Source organism: Myodes glareolus, chromosome 14 (assembly GCF_982192425.1).
Source record: "Myodes glareolus chromosome 14, mMyoGla1.1, whole genome shotgun sequence".
NCBI classification, from domain to species: Eukaryota; Metazoa; Chordata; class Mammalia; order Rodentia; family Cricetidae; genus Myodes; species Myodes glareolus.
The window spans coordinates 31,259,515-31,282,007 of NC_142039.1; the positions used below are offsets into that span (position 1 = coordinate 31,259,515).

Genomic DNA, 22,493 nt, shown 5'->3' on the forward strand with positions numbered 1-22,493 from the left:
CTTATGAAACAGTGGAGCATTATGAAAGAAGCATAGCAATGGTTGAGATACCTCATTATGAAAAGCCAAAACACAGAATAGATGTTTGGAGAACACAAAGGAAAGTATTATTTTATGGGATCCATTACTTGAATGGCTGAAAAGTGCACCGCTGTGGGCTGCAATCCAAGCTTGAGAGCCACTGTATTCTGATAGTCATCAGTGTCTCTTTCTGTACCTGGCTGGTGTCCACAGGAACGGGTGTGAAGGCAGCTTGGGTCAGGGACACCGTGGGCCCCAGCAAATCTCGTGTGTATGTCCTTTCTTGCTTATATTCTCGACTGTGTTCTACTTTCAATTTCTCTTTCGGCAGAACAGCTTCATAGCAAGCTGCATAGCCAGGTGGAGGGAGGAACTTGAACTCTCCATGTCTCCCCCCAAGCAAAAAGCGAACCCTATAAAGGAAGCAGGTTTGAGTCAATCAATCATATCTTTGACATGGATGAGTTTTCTAATTGAAAAACATTAGGTAAATTTATTAATACAAAACTAGCTTTATCACAGCCACATTTCTCTTCCCTGCTAAGTATCTTTAGTGGTTTCAATGAGAAATGTCCCTCATAGCTTCATGCATCTAAACACATGGTCCCCAGCAGGTGGTGCTGTTTGGGGAGGTTATGGAGGAAATGCATCACAGGACATGGGTTTTCAGGCTTTATAGGCTCACCCTACTTGCTGCTCTGGCTTCATGTATGGATGAACATGTGACCATCCTGACTTCTGCTCCAGCTGCCATGCCATGTCTTCCCTGCCATTATGAACTCTAACCCTTTGGAACTCCAAGCCAAAAATAAACTCCTCATTGCTTTTGGTCATGGTATTTTCACAGCAACAGAAAAGTAGCCAATACAATATCATAATACTCTAATCACCTAGGAATCTAAGAGCCTCTCCCTCAAGAGGCCAAACACAATAGCATCACAATGACCAAAGAAGAAAATTCAGCTCAAATATATTCACAGGTCAGTGATGACCTAGCATGTGATGAACTGGAAATAACAGTTTTGTACTGAAAGGTACATTATCACATGTCCATGAATGAAGAATGTATTTTTAGCAACTTAATGTCTCAAGGCACCCAAATACTAATCAGGCACAGTAAAGATGGGACCTAACTACCTGAGTGCTTAAAATGGCAGGATCTGGATGAGCTACCAGGAAAAAAGTATCAGTCACTGTCCTGAATCTAATTTCCTAAAGAAATTCCCTTAAAGAAGCCCTATGTGTCACCTCTGCTTGCTGAAGAAAAAAAGGTAATCATAATTACAATGCTTTGTCCATTTCAACAGAAGCAAAGAACTCACTAAGATTTTGCGCACATTACACTCAGTTAAGTACGTGAAGTACGTGAGCTTTATGGAAGGAACTCTGAAACAGTTGCATGACAGTTATGAAAAAGGTGTTCAGTTTACAAAAAAAATCAACTAACACTTTTTAGCTTGTTATAATTCATTTTCATGCCACATCTTCCAGATTAGACACATCTGGAAATGGTTACCTTGAAGGGAAATCCTAAGGTTAGTGACGCAGGGGAGAATCCTCTGTGGAAGTACAAGCAGTGAGAATAGAAACAAGCCAAGCAACAGAGATATACTAACTTTATTCCTGCAGAGAAACTAACAACCGGGAAGAACAGGCCATCGATATTGAAGTTCTCAAACATTCCTTGAACAGGTTGTCCATTAATGCGGAATGAGATGCTCGGGGCACTTAGATCTAAACAGCAACTGATGACATCGTCAGTTCTCAGCAAGTGCTGATTGGGTGAGCTCACAGTTCGAGCTATACAACCTGTTGGGGAAACAATAAGCAAGGTGAGATTTAACACAGAGAATCAGGCTCCAAGCTACTGCAAGAGTGATGACCAAAACACAAGGGAAGAACACACTGTGGAGGCTTATGTCTATAGCCCACTGGGCAGGACTCGGTACCAGCAAAGTGATCAACATCTGGGATTGTCTAGACTAGATTGAGGTGGGAAGCCCTACCCTGAAAATGGACAGCATTATTCCCTGGGCAGCAATCTCAAACTCCATAAAGGGTAAAAAGAGAGCCGACACCAGCAATGGTACTCTTGGCTTTCTGGCTGTGCACACAACATCACACAATCAAACCACAAAGACATTTGCTCCACGATGTTCATAGCAGCATTATTTGTAATAGCCAGAATCTGAAAACACCCTAGATGCCCTTCAACCAAAGAATGGATAAAGAAAATGTGATACATTTACATAATGGAATATTACTAAGTGGTAAAAAAAAACAATACCTTGAAATTTGCAGGAACTAGAAAAAATTATTGTGAGTGAGGTAACCCAAATCCAGTAAGACAAATACAGTACGTACTCATAAGTGGATATTTGGCACAAAGCAAAGAATAACCAGGCTACAATCCACAACTCCGGAGAAGCTAGGTAAAAGGGGGGACCCTAAGAGGGACACAAATGGAGGGCCCCAGGAAAGGCAAATAATTAAAATCCCTTGAGTAAACTGCGAAGGGCAGTTGAAAAGAGGGGATGGGAACATGAGGATGCAAGTTGGGAGAGGGACCCAGAGGGGGAGCAATGAAAGAGATACCTTGATAGAGGGAGCCATTATGGAGTTAGGGAGAAACCAGGTGCTAGGGAAATACCCAGGAATCCACAAGGATGAGTCCAGCTAAGATTCCTAGCAATAGTGGAGAGGGTGGGTGTCTGAACTGGCCTTCCCCTATAATCAGATTAGTGGCTGCCCTGATTGTTATCATAGAATTATCAGTTATCCAATAACTGATGGAAGCAGATGCAGTGATCCACACACAGTCAAGCACTGGGCTGAGCTCCTGGAGCTTAGTTGAAGAGAGGGAGGGAGGATCATATGAGCAAGGGGGAGGGCCAAGATCATGATTAGGAAAACCACAGAGACAGTTTACCTGAGCTAGTGGGAGCTCAAGAACTCTGGATTGACAACTGGGGAGCCTGCATGGGACTGAACTAAGCTCTCTGAAAGTAGGTGAGAGTTATGTGGATTGATCTGTTTGGAGGTGGGGGCTGGCAATGGGACCAGACATATCCTGGGTACATAAATTGATTTTTTGAAGCCCATTTCCTATGGTGGAATATGTTGACTCCCCAAAGGAGGCCTTACCTTCACTGAGGAATGGATGGGGGTATGATGGGAGGAGGAAGAGGGTGGGAGAATTGGATGGAGGGGGAACTGGGGCTAGTATGTATAATTAAAAATGTTTTAAATAAAAAAAAAAACACTCCAGGTCTCGGTCTCTCTCTCTCTCTCTCTCTCTCTCTCTCTCTCTCTCTCTCTCTCTCTCTCTCTCTCTCTCTCTCCATTAGATCAGATAGCAGCTTTTAACCACTTCTCCAGCACCATGCCTGCCATACCTACTGCCATGTTTCCCACCACGAAGATAATAAACTAAACCTCTGAAACTGTGAGCAAGCCTCTAATTAAATGCTTTATTTTATAAGAGACACCTTGGTCTTGGTGTCTCTTCACAGCAATAGACTCCTGACTAAGATAGGTGTATAGGCACACATGTGCTCAGACACACATATGTGGCATGACGTTCCTATGGATGTTAGAGGACAAATTGTCCATTCTCTCCTTCTATCATGTGTGTCCTGAGAATCAAACTCTGCTCTTCAGGATAGCAGCAACCACCTATACCAACTGAGACTTCTCTCCATCCCCCATGCTTTACATAAACACACACACACACACACACACATGCACACACAAACACACAGACACGTCTAGTATACCAAGAGTTCTAAGCAAGAACACATTTAAAACATCAGTGGCAGCCTGGTCTACAGAGAAAGTTCCAGGACAAGCTACAAAGCTACACAGGAAACCCTGTCTCAAAAAACAGAAAAACAAAACCACAACCACCACCAGTGAAAGTCTCTTCCTTCTAAAATGTAGACACTGTTTTGATCCTATCAATATACACCTCTTTCAGCATCAGAATCATTATTAGGTACATCTTCTCGAACTCCCTGATTGTAAAAAGCGGCTTTCAAAACAAGAAGAAACAAAAACACAAAAGCAAAGCAGCTCCTGGGAAAATGTTGATTTCCTTTCTAATGTCAAGAACCACAGTTAATAAGAGTGTTCCTATTTTAGCCATGATACTAAAATTACACATTAACTGCAATCCAATAGATTGTTCAGCTTTATTGACATAACTGCGACGAAGCTAATGAACACCTAAGGGTTGCCTGTGTCCTCTTCTCTAGAAAGTCTGTAGCACACAGCTGAGACAGAGAGTAAATGAAGAACTCGAGGCCATGGCCTGAATGGCACACATGGTGTAGAAGTTTCATGATCACATGTCCAGGTCTCACCTTGAATGGTCATTCCACCGGCCCACCCTTGTTTTCTGCTTTAGTCGACAGGGAGGAGCAGCAGGGAGATTCACAACTTTGGATAATAAATCTACCCTTATCTTTCCTCCACAGTTCTCTTCCACACGTTTTCAATTCTCTAAAAGTCTCTAGAGCTTCACGCCCCTGTCCTCACCTGGGATGCCTCAGTAACAATGGTGTGCATGGTCGAATGTGAAGGAACAAATGAAGACGTCACTCAGAACTTGACTTGGAGCCAAATCTCTGTGTTAAGGAATACTGGGCTCTAATTACACAATGTTCAGTGGGGGAAACATGTGTTCTCTCCTAGAAGCTGCCAGTTTGATGCTTTCAATCCTACAATAACCACCAAAAAGAAGAAAAATAGGCGAGCAACCCCAAGGGAAGCTGCCTTAGTATGAATGTGATGTAGAACTTAGGCAAATTCTACCTACTTTACATTGGTCTTGGCTGACTGAATCCCGTGTTAGAAAATTGTGCCTTAGGCCCCTAAAAAGAACAAACACAGTCCATACTATGACTTGTAGTTTCTTGACACTTTAAAAGACAGAGAAGGGGTCAGGGAAAAGGCTTAGTGTTGAAAAATGTATATTCATGAGAATACAAATTCACATCTGCAGAACCCATATAAAAGATAGACATACAGTCTGTCATACATACATGTATGTTTGTCATCCCAGCTCCACTGTGTTGAAATGGGAAAATCTTTGGACTCTGTGGATTGTACACAGCGGTAATGAGATTCTGTCTCAAATTGGCACAGAAGGCACAGACTGATACCAGAGGTGGTCCTCTGACCTCTATACATGCACACACACACACACACACACACACATACACACACGTACACATGCAAGCACATAAATACACCTCACATAAAGAAAAAGATTTTAAAGTTGAAAAACAAGTTCTCTTGACAACAGAGTTTCAGGGTGATTTTCTCCAGGAATTCTGTAACCTGCCATCTTTCCTATGGCACATCCATACACACTTAAGTTCTGCCCTTAATTTTCTCTTTAGTACTTTCTCATAAAGGCCTAACGCACAGGCTTTCGCTGCAGCAGCATGAAGCTCTTCTAATATATCAAAAGAAAAGGTTGCAAGGCAGTGTGAGATCCGAAGTAGCGAGGTGCCCAGTAAAGCAACTCCAGGCTTTGTATCTGAGGAACACTTTCCTCCCATGTACTGCCTACAAGGAAGATACTTTAACATGGCTCATTGATCCAGTGGAGGATTCATTTCCCATGAAGCAATTCTCAGAAGTGAGGGTAAAACAGAATTTAGCCCAGTATTTGGCTGAGCGTTCTTTTCCTGTCCTTGGGGCCACAGACAATTACCATGGGAACACAGAAGGCATTGAAGCTCTCATCTGATTGGCTCATGCACTTGAAGGGAGGCAATATAAGCTTTTCTGAGTTGCCTGGCCAAAAACTCCAAGAGTCAGATGAGCTATTCAAAACATGGTTCCCTCATGACATCTGAACTCCTGGCACCAAATTAAAGTCCAATAACTATTATTATGTAGATGTAACTCTACAAAGTGCTTTGAGTTCATTAATCTCATTACCATCAACTCTTGGACTTAATTCACTTAGATCTTTAAGCCTTTTTTCCAGAATCTATTAGGCCTCTACAATATTAAATGAGCATCACTCACAACCAAGAGACAAAAATCCAGTTTTTATAACTTCAGGTAACTTTCTGTGTCTTTTACACACTAAGTGTCAGATATGTCAAGGTCACCAAGAACTGTGACATATAAACGCAGCTTCATGAGCTGCCCATGCATGCAACATTCAGATGAACCCAAGCACCTGAAAACAATAATACTATGCAAAATAATATTTTATTATATGCAAGAACTAAACTTTGAAGTAAACCAAATTATACCCATTTGAGATCTGGAGAAAGAAATACAAATTGTTACCATATAGCATTTGCAATAAGTGCTCAAGTCACTATCGAGAATTGGCAGCTGATATCTTGATTATACGTGTAGCTTTAAGTTTTCCACACCTGCTAAGCCATGCCATCATTGGACTGGTCCCCTGGAGCTCCCATTTGATTGGCTTTTACACTATCTCACTGAAATCTAAACTAATCGTATTGTATGGTTTTTATGATGAACATTAAACCTTTGCACATGCCAATTAAAGTGATTCAGAAACACCTGAGATTCTTGCAGTTCCTTCATGTACTAGAATGTCCTTTCCAAACACACACTCACAAGCTTTACAACCCTTTGGAAATGTACCATAATGCAATTAGTTTCTTTTTCTGTAGAGAAACTCTGCTTTGCGTTAAACTCTTGTACTCATCATTTCAGTGTTAAAGTTCTGATTGTCCAAAGTTCTCAGAGTTCAGAAAAGCACAGCAGGTCCCCAGAGCTCCACCTGGAAGTTGTTTAAGGAAAAGGGACAGTGCCTACCTGACCAGAGGTGAAGGCCATCGAACCCGTAGGAGAAGAGGTCATCACCAACGCCATTACCACCCCACTCTTCACCCCCGCCGGGGTATGGGGAATACCCTTCGGTGGAAGCCCAGCCCACTCGCAGGTGAGTAGCTTCTGCTGTCACGAAGGGTTCAGTGTGGTCCACCATGAGCTCATAGTACCACTTCTTATACTGCGCCGACCCTTCACTGACGCCCAGGAAAATATTAGGCCTCATGCTTTAGACAGAAAAAGACAGAGAAAACTTCTATTGGTTCCATTACTCATGACTCTCAATAGTATTCCTGATTCTCTAGAATGTACATGTGTGATAGCCACTGCTGTCAGTTTGACAGGCTCTAGACTCATAGGAGACCAACCTCTGGACACATCTGTGACCATGTTTCTAGATTCAGCTCACTGAGATGGGCAGTACCATCCCACGTGCTAGGGTTCTGGACTAAGTAAAGAGAGAAAGCAAGCTAGGCACCAACATTCATCCCCTGCATCCTGTATGCCCATGCAAAGTGCCCATGCCTCTTATGTACCTATTGCCATGCCTTGACCCACCTGTACCCACAACTGTAAGCCAGAATAAACGATCCCTCCCCACATTGCTTTTGCCAGGTGGTTTCTCATGCCAAGTAAACTAACTGACCCAACCTCCTAAACCTACATTTTAAAAAATATCACAGAATTATAATACCACCACTGAGGTGATACCTGGGCAGACAGCACCCCAAGTTCACTGAGGTGATACTCAAGCAGACAGAACCCCCAGAGTTCACTGAGGTAACACATGGGCAGACAGTACTCCCAGTTCACTGAGGTGATACCTGGGCAGACAGCACCCCCAGTTCACTGAGGTGATACCTCAGACAGCACCCCCAGTTCACCGTGAGCATGCAGCACCTGATGCTTGGTTTACTCAGTCAAATTCACCCAAGATCTAATTGGATTTTTTTCCTTAACTAATATTTTGAAAATTTCATATCATTAATCAAATGTAGATCATAAGATGAAATACTTGATACAACAGGACCACATAATAAATGGAGCTGTTATTAATCCAGGACATGTGAACCTTCCTAATATAAGTGCCATGAAACATGGATTATGATATGGTCAATGGAAACACATCACTAGTGAGGGTTATTACTGCCTGTCGACTCCTTCCTTGCTTTGAAAAGACGACATTTTGGCAAGTTTTATCTAAATCTATTTTAAGAGTGGGCTTACATTCTCTGATGATTCCAAGGAGAAGTGGAGATGGCAGTGAGTATCACTCATTAACACCAGGACTGACACACACAAAAAGCCTCATCACTCCTGTTTAAACAACAACACAGGGAGCCTGGAAAGGTAGTTCAGTGGGTAAGAGCACTGGTTGCTCTTACAGAAGACCCTGGTTCAGTTCCTAGAACTCACAAGGTGGCTCACAACTGCCTGTAACTCCAGCCCCAGGAGATCTGATGCCCTCCTCTGGCCTCGAGGCATGCATGTAGTACACAGACATATCATGCATTCAAACTCATAAAGTAAAAATGAGTGAATCTTTAAAAGCTGCAGATCTCATACCGCTTCCGCCTTTAGAAGAAGAAAGAGGTAGAATCTGATGGAGAGCCCAGGTTACTCTACCACACAGCATTTTGTTGATGGGTTTTCCTGGTTTACTGATTTTTTTAATCTTGAGTGATAAGAAAGACAGAATGGCATAGTGCTCACCAGCTCAGCTTCCGCAGACAGATCCAAGGATTTCCCCACTCCCACCTTCATCAACTACAAAAGTTAGGCAAGAGTGGTACCAAAGGAAGCTCACAAAAAACAGACAGCAGAAGCCACCGGCAAGTCACAGCCCTAGGTAACTTGTAGGTGACAATCATGATTGTCAGATGCCCTAAAAGGCTGATCTGATGGAAAATGCCATTTCGTTAGCTATTTAGTTTTAAATGTGTTAGACTTGAGGCACTGTTGTTTTTAATCACTGATAATAGACACATTTGCAGAATATTGAAGAACAGTGTGGCTTCTTAGAATACCTATAGCTATATCCTTGTATATCAATGCAGCTACCACCTGCTTCTGAGGATGCTGGGGGCTATCTGTCCACACATGAAAGTAAACTAAAACTCTTACTCGTGTGTTTGTATTAAGTCCATACTTTGTTCATTCATTGCTATTTTACTAACCTTTGTACTTCGTAGAAAGCAATATTTGCTCAATGGGAGAACAGACACAATGCTTAGTAATACAAACAGGCCTCCTGTCGGCTTCCCTGGAGAGAGAGCTCCTTGCTGTGGTGTGAAGTGAGAGATGACGCCCATGGGAACTTACCTGCTGACATGATTCACAAGACGGGTCTGCAGTAAGAGATCTCGTCCTGGCAGCAGATTGTCACAGATGAGATGCTGGTTGGAACGGACAGCAACCCCATGGCAAACACAAAGAGAGCACAACACGTCCAGGACCTGTGGAGAGACAGCAAGTCCAGCTGACCCTGACTTCATCAACAGATCTTTCCACGAGGCAAACACAACCGCAGCTGTGACTGATACTGTCATATTTCCTCCTCCTCCTCCTCCTCCTCCTCTTCTTCTTCTTCCTCCTCCTCCTCTTCCTCTTCCTCCTCTTCTTCCTCCTCTCTCATGTATGATGTATATGTATGTATATGTGTGGTATACATGCATGTTCAAATATGTGTGGACATATACACATACATGTCCACACATATTTGAACACGCATGCCCAAAGGGGTTCTCTATTTCTGCCTCCCAAGCACTGGGATTACAGGAAGCCATCTTAGTGTCCCAGCATTCATGTGGAAGAGGGGAATATCAACTCTGGGCATCCTGCTTTCAGAACACTTGATCATGTCCCACCCATAGCCTCAAGCTTGCTCATTGCAACATGACAGTGTATGTCTCAGTGACTCTCCAGCTTTCTTTCACATACAAAGCAAGGACTGTTTGTACTCTCATAGTTACAAGGACTATATATGAAACAATTGCACTCCATGGTAACTAAGGATAAGAAAAATGCCTGAAAATGTCAACACCTTGAAATTATTCTAGGTTGGTATATGTCTTAATTATTAATTCATCTATAACAGATACATAAAGACAAAAGCCAGACTGATGGAGAGGCAATCAAGTATGGTTAGATGCATGTACATGCTCTGAATTTTAAATCACTATATAACATGTTAGATATTTTGGCCTCTCAGTATTTCGCTCCTTTTTGGCTTGTTTGACATTAATCCCATTTTTATCACTGCTTATATTTTCAGTTGGCAATCATATGCACACGGTTCAAACTTCCTATCATTTCATTACGGTAAAAAACATGTAAAGTTCTTTCTTCTAGCCATTGGCAATATATAGCCCACTCTCTGCTATGTTATAATTTTAGAATTCACTCATGGAATTCAAAAGGCTTGCTTACCTTGTGGTTTCTTCCATGCTTGTCTAAAAGTGAGATGATGGATTTGATATGTCCTTCTTTGATGATATTCAGAGCTTCTGGGCTTTCCACTAACACACAGTGGAGGACCTCCAGAATGCCTACAGACAAGGAAAAGGGGGAAGAAGGTTGAGATTCTGGGAACCAGTTTTGTTTTTGTTTTTGTTTTTTCTATCAACCTCACTCACGCTGTTTGACATGTAATTACTTTGTGCTCAATGTGTTTGCCACAGGGCACTGTGGAAAAGCAACGGGTGACATCTGTCAGGACTGACAGGTATCCAAAGTCATGGATCCCAGTGGAGAGAGGTGTGGAGCTTAGCTGAGGAAGCTGACTGTAGCTCAGGAGTATAGCAGAAAGCAGTGCAGCAGGCTGGGAGGACTCAGCAAATGTATTCCCCTCCAGGCATTCACAGAGAGGAGGGGGGAAGAACAGCAGTACATGCTTGGGGGCAGGCACACCAGGGTGGCCAGTAGGTGAGCCTACTGTGGATGGACAGTAGCTTAGGGCAGATTCTGAAACTTTCTGGTGTTGACTGAGGTTTCTGTCCTGCCCAGTCCCGCAGTTGTTTAGTCTCAAAGAAATACACAGTGGTTTACATTAATTATAAACTGGTGGGCCTAGGAGCTCAAGTTTCTTATTAACTTTTTCTTACATCTTATATTAGCCCATTATTCTTGTCTATGTTAGCCACATGGTTTGGTACCTTTCATCAGTGAGGCATTCTCATCTGCGTCTTCTATGTCTGGGTGACGACTACAGACTGAGTCTTTCCCCTTCCCAGAATTCTCCTGTTCTCATTGTCCCACCTCTACTTCCTGCCTGGTTGCACCACCTATTCTTCCTGCCTGGCTACTGATCTATCAGTGTTTTATTAAACAAGTACAGGAAAAAAATCTATACAGGATAAAACCACTGTCCCACAGCACTTTCCCCCTTCTTTTTTTAAAACAAGAACTCTGAATCAAATCCCATTTGTTTAGCTTTCTTCCTGACCATTATCCATACAACTTATAACCAACACTCTAAACAAAGAGTGTGTCTAGAATTACTTCCCAAGGTCTCTCTGGTTTTAAGTGGTTTTAGCTGTCCACATTGGCACCATTCTGTTGACCAAGATTTCTATCCTGCCCTGTCTCACAGTCATTCAGTCCCAAAGAAATCCACAGAGGTCTACATTAATTATAAACTGGTTTGCATAGGATTCTGGCATTAGAAACATAATCCTAAGCCAGCAAGAGGGATAGGTAGCTAAAGAAACTTGCTGTAAAGCCTGACAACCTGAGTTGGATCCCCAGAAAAAAAATATTTCATTTAAAAAACAAAGGAAATAAATAAAATAGTACATAATTTAAAAGTTACAACCATAACCATCACAAAAGTATAATATGCCCTTTTTTTCTTAAGGTTTATAAAAGAACAAAGACAAAATGGATTTCATTATCAGAATGTTTAGTGTATACTTAAAAAGCTAATTGAAGACTATGTCCCTTTTTTCTGTCGTCCCATCATTGGGCCAGCAAAATGGCTCAGGCTGATAAAGGGGCTTGCTGCCAACTGATTCGACCTGAGTATGATCCCAGGATACACATGGCAGAAGCCTGAAGTTGTCCTCTGCCCTCCACAAGTGCACCATGGCATGCTTAAGCACACATACACAAATGCACACATACAAATACAAACAAATGTAATATCCACAATTAATAACAGAGAATGAATTAGTCACCAATTATTGCTGCTCTCTGTCAATAATGATGTGCCAGTCCTCTATGACCATGAGACACAACATGCAGCCCACTGGCTGTCTCTCAGGATCTTTAAGAATTGCACAGAACTGAGAAGAAGCTTCTAAAACCCTGGATTACAGTTCTTATGCGTCAAGTGGAATTCACTTTCTTAGCAAAGAAGCCGGCAATGTCAGGCTCACAGAAGAGGATGTAGACGTCATCCTCTCAAGTTCTCATGACCAACGCCTGACCCAAATCTTTGCCCTTTACAGATGAGGACAACGCATGCTGCCTTCTTCACTGTGTGTTAGTCTGTTAAGATATCCACCTCTATTCAATTTCTATAGGACTTCAAACTCTAGAGATAATTTAGCTGTTGTCCAACAGTCTGATGATAATGGAAAATAAAATCAAAGAAAACAGAAATTCAAGAAGCCAAGATTCGAGATAGAAATGCTGACATCAGTGTACCAAAGCTCTCCCACTGCTGTCACCATCATCTAAGATGCAGCAATCAAAGAAACTCATCATCCAGAGCCCAATATAGAATATGATGCCAGCGACGGGAAGGTACTTTTAGTAGGTTTCCCATGTCAGCCTGTCCTTTATTTCTCTCCATTATTTATACTACAAAGCACATGGATGCCTGCTTTTATTAATATAATTTTAGTGTACTGTTCAGATGCATACATTTACTGACAGTGGTTACTCCTCACTATGAATAAGAACTCGGGGGCTGTATTAAAGACCTTAGGGCACACAGGCTCTAAAACATGTACCTGGATGCTATAACCTGAGATCATGGTGACTGGATCTTTATAAATGGATTGTACCTTCACAGAGGAAAAAGTCTACAGGAGCGTGCTTTTCCCTAACATTCAGAAAGCATGAGCTGTCAATGTGAGAGGAGACCCATACACCAAATCCAAAAGCTCCTGTCCAGGCGCCTCTAGGCTTGAGAACAGGAGCACATTTCTGGTATGCTGAATCAGACTGAGGCACTGGCCTTTTACAGAAAGTAGCTGACCTCTGCTGTGTGCAGAAAAAAAATCAATAAAAGACTGAGAATAGGTTCCCTTAGCAAATAATGGCTCACAAAGCTCATAGCAGGCTTAAAACTGAATGTATCAGAAAAGGAACATGGCTAGATCTGGATGCGAATAGTTTATACCACAAAGCAGAATGATAATGTGAGAACAAACCACTGACTGCAGATGGAGGCAGCGACAGGAAACTCATCAGAAGCTCCGGGCTGAGCTACACTTGTGTTCACAGTGGGAACAGCAAGGAAGACTGTCACACACAAAGGTAGAAAGTGATGCCCGACATCCGGGATGGTCCTGTGATCTCCACATGCATGCCATGGCATGTGTACACTGTGCGTTCTCCCTCCCTCCCTCCCTCCCTCCCTCCCTTCCTCCCTCCCTCCCTCTCTTTCTGTCTCTCTCTCTCTCTGTCTCTGTCTCTCTCTGTCTCTCTCTCTCTCTCTCTCTCTCTCTCTCTCTCTCTCTCTCTCTCTCTCTCTCACACACACACACACACACCTGCATATACCATATACATACACCAAGATTAAAAGAAGAAATGATTTGAGTTTCCGCACAAGATAAATGACCAATTTACTTTTAAGTCTTCTGGCAAACAGAAAAGGGGGAAAAAAAAGAAACAGCATGGAATTTTCTTTCTTTTTGTTAACAAGAGCTAAATCATGAGAATAAATGGAAGCTACTCTAAATAGGGTTTCCATAGCTTACACAAACAGAGGGGAAATGTATATCACATTAGTATTCAAATGCATAAAGTTTAAAAATCATGGCTGCAAGAGCTATGGCTTCAAGCCTCCCTGAGAAAATACATAATTACATATACTTTGAATTTTTCAGAATGCTTTTGAAGCTAACGAGGAAAATAAACTCATTATTTCTCAAACTCATGTGATACTGAGGAGGGGGAAAAGTTGACAAAGGTTAAGTTTGAAAATAGAGCACAAATTGGCAAAATCAGGAGAGAGATGAAGACAGGAGTCAGTGCATAATATTCTTAAGCATACAGAAAGCAATGAGACACTTTGGGAGAAGCATAGGCAAAATAAATAAGCTAAGAAGAGAGACTGAGGTTCAGGATTAGAAGGTGGGTGTGAGTACGAAGCTTCCTGGGGAACACTGAGAGAAATCACGAACACAGAGCAGGGCAGCTATAACGTACATTTCAGCCTAATTAGGCTCCTGATGATTGAGCCCTTCAGTTTGAGGAGCCAGGATTTATGAAGGACAGAGAAACGACAGTTGCCAAAAGACAGTTAGGAAAAAGGAATGCCAGTTTCAAGACAGCTCATGATTTAAGAATTAGAAGACTTTATTAGAAATTTGATACTATTCAAATTTTTAATAGGATACATCGGTGTGTGTCAAAGAGATAATAGAGGCTGGAGGTGTGGCTCAGTTGGTTGGTAGAGTGCTCGCTTAGCAGGCATGAAGCCTTGGGGTTTGATCCCCAGCACTGCCTAGAACCAGGTGTGGAGGCACACACCTGTAATCCAGTACTAAGGAATTGGAGACTGCAATCAGAAGTTCAAGGTCATCCTCCAGTGCACAGTGAGTTAAAGACTTGCTTGGGTTATGTGAGACTGTCTCGAAGAACAGTGGCAGCCTGAATCATAAATACTATTAGATGTTCCTATGCTACTTTTGGCACTGTGGTTGTTGGCTTTAGTTATCTTTTTATTCATCAGTTTATCACTGAGTTAATCCAGTGGGCCAGTCTCTGCAAGCTCTTTAGTCTGAGCAAAATGAGGCACAAAGATAACATCACTCCAGAGCCCATAAGTGCTGACCAGATCCAACCCTCCTCTGCTTTTCCTTGACCTCAAGCAAGTGACCTGTAATTGCTAGGCCTTGCTTTCTCTGTCTTGACTGGAAATCTGATGGTGGGTTGTCAGACATTCAGTAAAGCAGAGCGCTTGAGATGAGCTTCCCTTGCCTGGACATCAGGACCAGAAGAGCTTTCAATTCAGGGGGACTCTTCACTGCTGTTATAGATCAGCATATGCATAAAGATATATTTTAGGGACAGAGTTCACGTCTGGATATGAAATTCCTTTATGCTTCACATATATACCTTATGTACATATTTCAAAAGTCATTTGATTTATTTTAATGTTTACTACACTATGCACTTACTCATTTATGTATTTACTGTGTATACGAATGGCGTGTGCATCATAGCATGTGATATGAAAGCCAGAGGACAACTTTGGGAGTTGGTACTTTCATCCTGTGTGGGTCCCAGGGGGTAGAACTCAAGCCATCGGGCTCAACAGTAAGTACTTCTACCTGCCTAGCCATGCTGCCAGTCTAAAGGCTATGTTATACAATGTTCTAAACAACTTCTCACATGAAATGCAGACAGCAGGCCACAGATGAAAGAGTATAAGGCCTTCTTCTACTAGACATTGAGTAAAGCGTGCAAAACATTGCACTTGGCTGTGACCCAATACATGAAGTTAGCCATCTAACTTTCTACTTGGGGTGTCTTGTTGGTGACAAAAATAGGAGCCAGGGGACCACCTCTTCTGTTGTTATTCATTGTTTCTCACAGCTCTCTGAACCTTGAGATGTATGTGAACTACAGTCCCACAATTGTGCATGTCAGATTAAGTTCTTAGTCTTGACAATCTCATATATGAACATATCTACTCCCGTTTCTTCTCTAGTTCAGCACAACCATTCCAACACAGCCCCCAACCAACTTCACGTCTGCCCATATGTGTACAGATAGGGGGGCATAGATGTGGGGCTATCTGTAGGAACATGGGAAACCTACCAGTGGATATGCATAAGAAAGGGAGGGAGGGAGAGAGGGAAGAAGGGAAGGAGGGAGGGAGACAGAGAGGAAGGGAGGAAGGGAGAGAGGGAGGGAGAGAGGGAGGAAGGGAGGGAGGTTCTGGGGGAAGGACAATCATTTCTGTCAACTGTCAATAACTCCTTTGATAAGCAATGGTGCCGGTAGCACCTTCTACTTCTACACGAATTTGGGCTGGATTGATCTTGTGCAAGTCTTGTGCAGGGAACCACAGCTACTGTGAGCTCTTGAGTATGATGGTCATGCCCAGTGGTCCTTGCCACACTAGCAGATCTGAAGGGTATCCATGCTGCAGAACCCACAGTTCTGAGGGGCTCAGTCTCACACCAGTGCTTAAATGGAGAAGAACATCCTTGGGTCCTTTCTTAACAGAAACTGTCACTTGCAGAACAAGGAAGGGATCCAGGTCATGTGACTAGGTATCTGCTACCCCAAGAATCATAAAGTAGACTGCAGACAGTACGTTTGCCACTGCTCATCCCAATGTCCCTTGCAGTGTACCAAAGAAACCTATTTTCTTAATAAAACTCTCTAGAAAAGATAAAGAACAACCATGAAATAATAATGAAAGCTGCCATTGGGGTAGAAGTATAAACAGTGTACAAATATAGTCACTCTACACAGGAAACCCCTGCCCACTGAGAGCTTGCAGTCCTAATGAGTGACGAAGTACATTCTAGAACTCATACACCTGTCAGCCACTGTACAATCTAGGGAGCACCACTCATGACTAAGTCAACCAGGAAACATCTGCATCTGTAAGCCAGAATCCAGCAAGCCTTGCTGTCCCATCACCCTTAGCACTGCACTATAGCTAGAAGTGAACAATGGTCTTCAGGTAACCATGGAAAATGATTATTAAATCACTCTACTGCCTGCCATAAAGCAGGGCATCTTTTATTCCAGACTTTGAAATAGCTGAAGAATTCTTACAGTGAAAGAACCATTTTCTAGAAATGTAATCTGCCGTCCCCCTTCTCCACCAGTTTTAAGAAAAGCGCTCTGAAGATTAAAAAGGTCAGGAGACCTAGTAGCTTTGAACATTTTTACTTCTCTTTTCTTCACCCATTAAAAAGGGTTCTGTTTTATTTGGAGTTTCCTTTGAGTTGCTACATATCATCTTATTGATAAAATACAGCAAAGTACAAGATGCCTCCAAATGAAGACTCCATTCTTTCTCTGTCTCTTCCTTCTTAGCTGCAATTTGATGCTTCATGGAGAAAGGAAGTGAACAGCATACCACTCCTCCTGATGTGTCTCAGGAAGCTTTAACTTTTAACAAGGATAGAATTTTTAAATTTTGACAACACCTAACTACTAAATAAGGACCTTCTCATTATTAACACTGTATTTCAGGCATTTGAAGTAAATAGTTTTACAAAACGCATTCTATATTTTCCTGTATTCTTAGGAAATTGCAACATAAAGTATGGTTTACATAAGTCCTGACCACCTTATCACCCCATAAAAGCACCACTCTTATTGTCACTACAGATCAGGGTAGGAAATATGGCTGACTATAGCATGGAATATTAGGAATATTAGGGTATAAAGAGGTCCTAGTGGCTGTCACCAAGTATTTTCTTTAGAAAATTTCCAATGCTATTGTGATTGATTTAGGTTAGTTCATTCTTGCTTTGTAATTTGCTTTGCATTTTGTAGTTGTTGTCTTTGTTTTCTCTTTCCTTCGACTAGAGAACATAATCCCTCCAATATCTCATGGCAGGCTTTCTGCAAAATAAAATCTTTAAATCAAAAGCTTGGGGTCAGCAGAAAAACCATTTTCTGTGTAAGCATGGGGACAGAAGTTTGAATCCCCAGAATCCATGTGAAAGCCAGAGGCAGTAATATGAATCTCTAATTCCAGGGCTTCTGTAGTGAGGATGGAGTGGAGACAAGAGATCCCTGAAATCCCCTGGATCGGAGAGCCTCCCATAATAAATGGGGCAGAAGGTGAAGACTGATACCCAATGTTGTTCTCTGACCTTTACATGTGCATGTGTGCATGTTTGTGTATGCACATGCATGTGTGCATGCACGCACACACACACACACACACAAACACACACCATACACACACATGCACAAACCACCAAATGTTTTTAAAGCTAAGACCGCTGTCTCCAAGGAAACAGCCTCTTACTCTTTTTCTGTGTCATAAAAGCCATCTAAGCTGGCATCACTCAAGTAGCTGGGACTTCTCCACCAGCAACAGTAGATCTCAAAAATCAACCCCAGAACCTAGTCTCTTTTTAACTCAACATGTCATATCTAACCTTGTATCATCTAACCTTATAACAATAAGGAAGGCTTCATAGAACACCAGAGGCTGAGACACTCTTGCCTAAGTAGTGGAAGTAACCCCTTTAGAATAGAATAGAAGAGCTTCAAAACTCTAAATCATTAACTATAATAACCATTAGGGTGTTTAAACCACCCCATGTCCAGGAGCAGAACACTGTTTCAAAGTTCTGGCATCTGACATCCACTAAGAACCCCTGCACTGGCTCTGCATTGAGGTGGAGTGGCAGGCTTCCCAAGTAAGAACACGACCATCTCTATAAAACTGTGCAAGTACGGAGCACACAAAGGATGATACCCAACAGACGTCACCTCACCCCCAACTAATGGGCTACATCTCTCTAGCTGACTCATTCCCCCCACAAGGGCCACTGCAAGAGCCAAGATCACTCAAAGAAAAGCCCATCCATGGGGAACATGGCACTTGCTCATACCACCCCGCAATCTTTCCGATGAACTCTGGCCTAGTAGGCACAGACATGCATTGCCATGGTTTAAGTGTGCACTGTCCCCCACATATGGTGGTATTTAGACACTTAGATCCCAGCTGGTTCCCCATATGGAAAGTAAAACAGCTGAACAAAGAGGACAGAGAAAACAGCAGGTTTCAGAGTCTGGGGGCAGGGAGGATGGGGAGGCACTGGGCAAAGGCAACAGAGTTTCAGAGATCCTGCCTGCAAAAAATACCCTACTTTGTAGACAGTCTTTAATTCTTTATGAAACCTCTTCAAATTCACAATGGTGCTGTGTCATTTGGGAACCTAACTTCCCAAATTCACCCAAATATCCTTGTATCTTTAAGTTCTTTTTCATGACAAAGGAAAAAAAAATAAGAAATCTAACATCTAAAGATTTTGTGTATTGAGTATATCAAGATGGATCCGTTTGAGGAAGAAGAAGAACCTTAGCTCTTTAGTGGATTTCAGGACTTTATCATTAGACATTTTATAAATATAAATGGACAAGGTTTTACTGGATCCCTACTGTGAGCCAACACGCTCCGGACAAAAGCTGTGCCTCCCACTGGCCCTTCTGCAAGGCTGAATAATTGTCTGGGGCATCAGTGATGGTGGAGGGGTGGGAATGGTGTGGGTCCAGAGTTCAGTTTTAATTACGATTTAGTTAGTGCTATCTTCAGCATTCTTAATAGCCATTCCTCACCCACCTCTGAGTCTGACTTAACAGTCTCATAACTTTAACAGATACTACCTCTCAAAATGTATTACTCTAACAAATCACTTGTTTCCATCAACCAAAAGGTTGAGCATCATCCTTTTGGATGCAAAAGGATAGCACCAAGGCCTACGGCTGAGCTTTCCTTGCTCTGCTGTGACCTCATTGACTTGGTGTTTCTACTGGAGCATTTGGAAAGTGCCCTGATTCATGGCTTTCTTTCTTCTGCCAGCATACAAACTTTGTGAAACATGGAACTCATGGGACATGGAATTGGGGGTAACCTAAGTCTATGCTCCCAGACCATGGTCACTCATATTTGGCTCTAGAATGGATTATTTCCTTCTTTCAGGAGCTCTGTTGCTACATTGACACTATTCAGAAATAGTGACTCAACCAATAAATAAAAGATACTCAACCTATTAAAAAGAAACATGTAATGTTTAACATGCAAACTTGCTTTGTCTTAAAGAGAAGAGGCAGAAGTAAACAGGAAGGAACACCATACACATCAAGGAGAAAACTAGGAACATACCAGAGGACGCTTCCAGTCTTTCCAGTCTGCTGATCAGCCAGTCGAGGGAGCCAGAAAATTGAGCACAGTTTTTACGATTTCCTCTAATTAGAGCCGCTGCAAAAGAAGAACTCACATTAATGTGATTTTCAAGCTCAGGGACCAAGGTAAGGTTGCAAGAGGCATACAATATGGGATGGAGAGCACAGAGCATCTTCCAGTGTCATCTAAACCACACGCAAATGCAACTACACACACAAGACTGGATGCTTTTGAAAATGTCTTGGCATCTTTGGGAAGGGGCTGAAAACTCCTCTTCTCATTAGAAGGCAAACAATTCCACAAAGTAACAATTCACACAGGGAGGAGATAATGACGAGGAGCAGAAACCAGTGCCCTGAAGTTTCTCCACTTAGATTCTAACATGCGTTGCTTTTAATTAGCCACCAGGCTGAACTATTTGATCTCTCCAGAGCCCAATTTTTTATACCAATGCTCCAAAGAAGTTAAGGACATGCAGCTAGCAGCTATGATTCTAACAAGTGTGCTGGCAGATGTAACTAAAGGAAGCAAGGTGAAAGGACGGCAGACCAGCGACTAATAAAGTCGTAAGTCCCTCAGGTCTACCTACCTCTCTTCACCTAGAGGTCCCCAATCATATAAAAGACAGAAACGGTTTAGAGAAACCTACGTTAACTTTTCCTAGACTTAGGATTCTCGAGTTCTTTAAGTAAAGATCCCCTTTCACATGAAATTCTGAAATGACAATTATTTCCACCCAATTTATATTCTCAAATTTAAAAAAAAAACCTGAATTTTCACATTAAAAACTCAGCAGATTCAGTTCTGTGACAGCAAGTCTAGTAATTTTTTTTTTGACAGAAGTGCTATGCTTAGACCTGTAAGACTATTGGGAAACAGTGTAAGTGCTCGAAGGTGTGGGTGAGATTTTTGAGCAGCATGATATTTAAAGGCAGAAAGATATCCCCAGAGGGACAGTCATTATCCGCAGCCTTGCCACACTAGGAAGCAGATAAAAGACTGGCGTCTGAGGCTCTCGCCTGCAACCTACTGCTTAAGAACAGGAGGATGAAAGGCCTACAGTTAGTCTATGTAAACCACACTTAAAGATGCCCTTCACATCTCCTTTCAAAGGAAGCCAACGGATAAAGGTGGTTCCTACTCAGACCGTAAAACAGAAAAACACGAAGGACAGAAAGTTTTCTCTCCCTCTACTTCTCCCTCTGAAGGGAGACGTGGGAGCCCAGGAATGCAATAAAGGAAGTACTGGGGCTGGGGACAGGTGCTTGCCCCAAAGCCTACCAACCCAAATTTGATCATGAAGACCCATATATGGTGGAAGGGATGGACCAAGGCCTACAAGCTGTTCCCTGACCTCCACATGTGTACCGTGGCATGCCTCTGTCTCCCCTTCTAAAGATGGCTGAAAGGTTTAAGAACATTTAGATTACTAAGAAGACACTTAAAGTCCACTAAACACTGGAGGTGAATTTAAGAGGGTATTAGAGAACTCAGGACATTGTCCCTGAGGATGAGAGACCTTGGCAACTGCAGTTGGGCGATTCCTGCCCAAAGATACTGGAGTAAAAGAAGCACCCACAGAATCAGGTATTCTCTATTGATGATAAGAAGAAAGTGTCACAGCGGGGCTGCTCTGTGTCTATTCAATGGAGACACCGAACCAGCAAGGTGGCTTTAAGGAAAAGAGGTTGGGTGTGGGTCACTACGCATAAAACCAAGTAGGGGTTAGCAAAGAGACACCCAAATGAGGGTAGTTACTGCCTTAACACAGGAACAGTAAGACAGACTGGCTCTTATGTGAAGTTCTAATCTGCCTGCAAGAGAAAGTGGTTCTCAGCTACTGCCAGGCCCCCAAGGATGTCAGCCTTGACATCCTGTACGGAGTGTCCAGCCACAAAACCAAGTACTAATGGTGCAGTTCCCCCTCTCCTCAGCACCCAGAACAAATCAGGAGCAGCTGTCTGGAGAAAATGATGCTTTGAAAGATGGCATCCAGGTCATGCTCAGGCTTACGAACACAGAGCTGAGCCGACATACAGGCGGTGGCTTCCTGGAACTATGGGCATGCACCAGCCTTTACGGCCTTCTTGCCCAACTTCCCAGCATTCTAAAAGTGTTAAGACTTAATGTTCTCATGCCAATAATATGGCTCAGCTGGTCAAAGGCACTTTTACATATTGGCCTCAAAGTTCTGCTTGTAGACAATACCATGTAAACGCATGGGTGTAAACACACACACACACACACACATACATAAACAAATAAGTAAATACTTTTAAAGACTAGGGCCTTACAAGTATATAACCATATTCAGAAAGATGTCAATGTTGCAATAAAACAAAATCCTATTGAACTGTATCTGTGACAGTCATTGCTATTTCATGGAGAAGAGACTATGACAACATAGTAAAACACAGAAAATAGCATGTCTTGATTTGAAATACAATGCCTTGCCAGGACCATGGGGAACAAAACAGGAAGTATCTCTGTAGATAAGTATGGGGTAGCTCCTGTGCTGGCACTTGGGAAGGCCAGGCAATTGGTTTTCATCACTTGTAGCCTTCCCCGGTGTTCCGGCATC

General features: G+C 42.5%; 1 protein-coding gene across 1 annotated transcript in view; it reads right to left on the bottom strand.

Moving 5' to 3' along the window:
- Ryr2 (ryanodine receptor 2) overlaps nucleotides 1-22,493 on the bottom strand; it is a 569,025-nt gene that overhangs the window by 240,065 nt on the left and 306,467 nt on the right. Inside the window, exons 17-22 of the mRNA XM_087896432.1 lie at nucleotides 19,892-19,987; nucleotides 10,276-10,394; nucleotides 9,169-9,302; nucleotides 6,832-7,073; nucleotides 1,638-1,830; nucleotides 218-434 (exon numbers count right to left, since the gene is read on the bottom strand). Coding sequence (XP_087752558.1) covers nucleotides 218-434; nucleotides 1,638-1,830; nucleotides 6,832-7,073; nucleotides 9,169-9,302; nucleotides 10,276-10,394; nucleotides 19,892-19,987 — 1,001 coding nt within the window. The remainder of the gene's footprint in view (nucleotides 1-217; nucleotides 435-1,637; nucleotides 1,831-6,831; nucleotides 7,074-9,168; nucleotides 9,303-10,275; nucleotides 10,395-19,891; nucleotides 19,988-22,493) is intronic.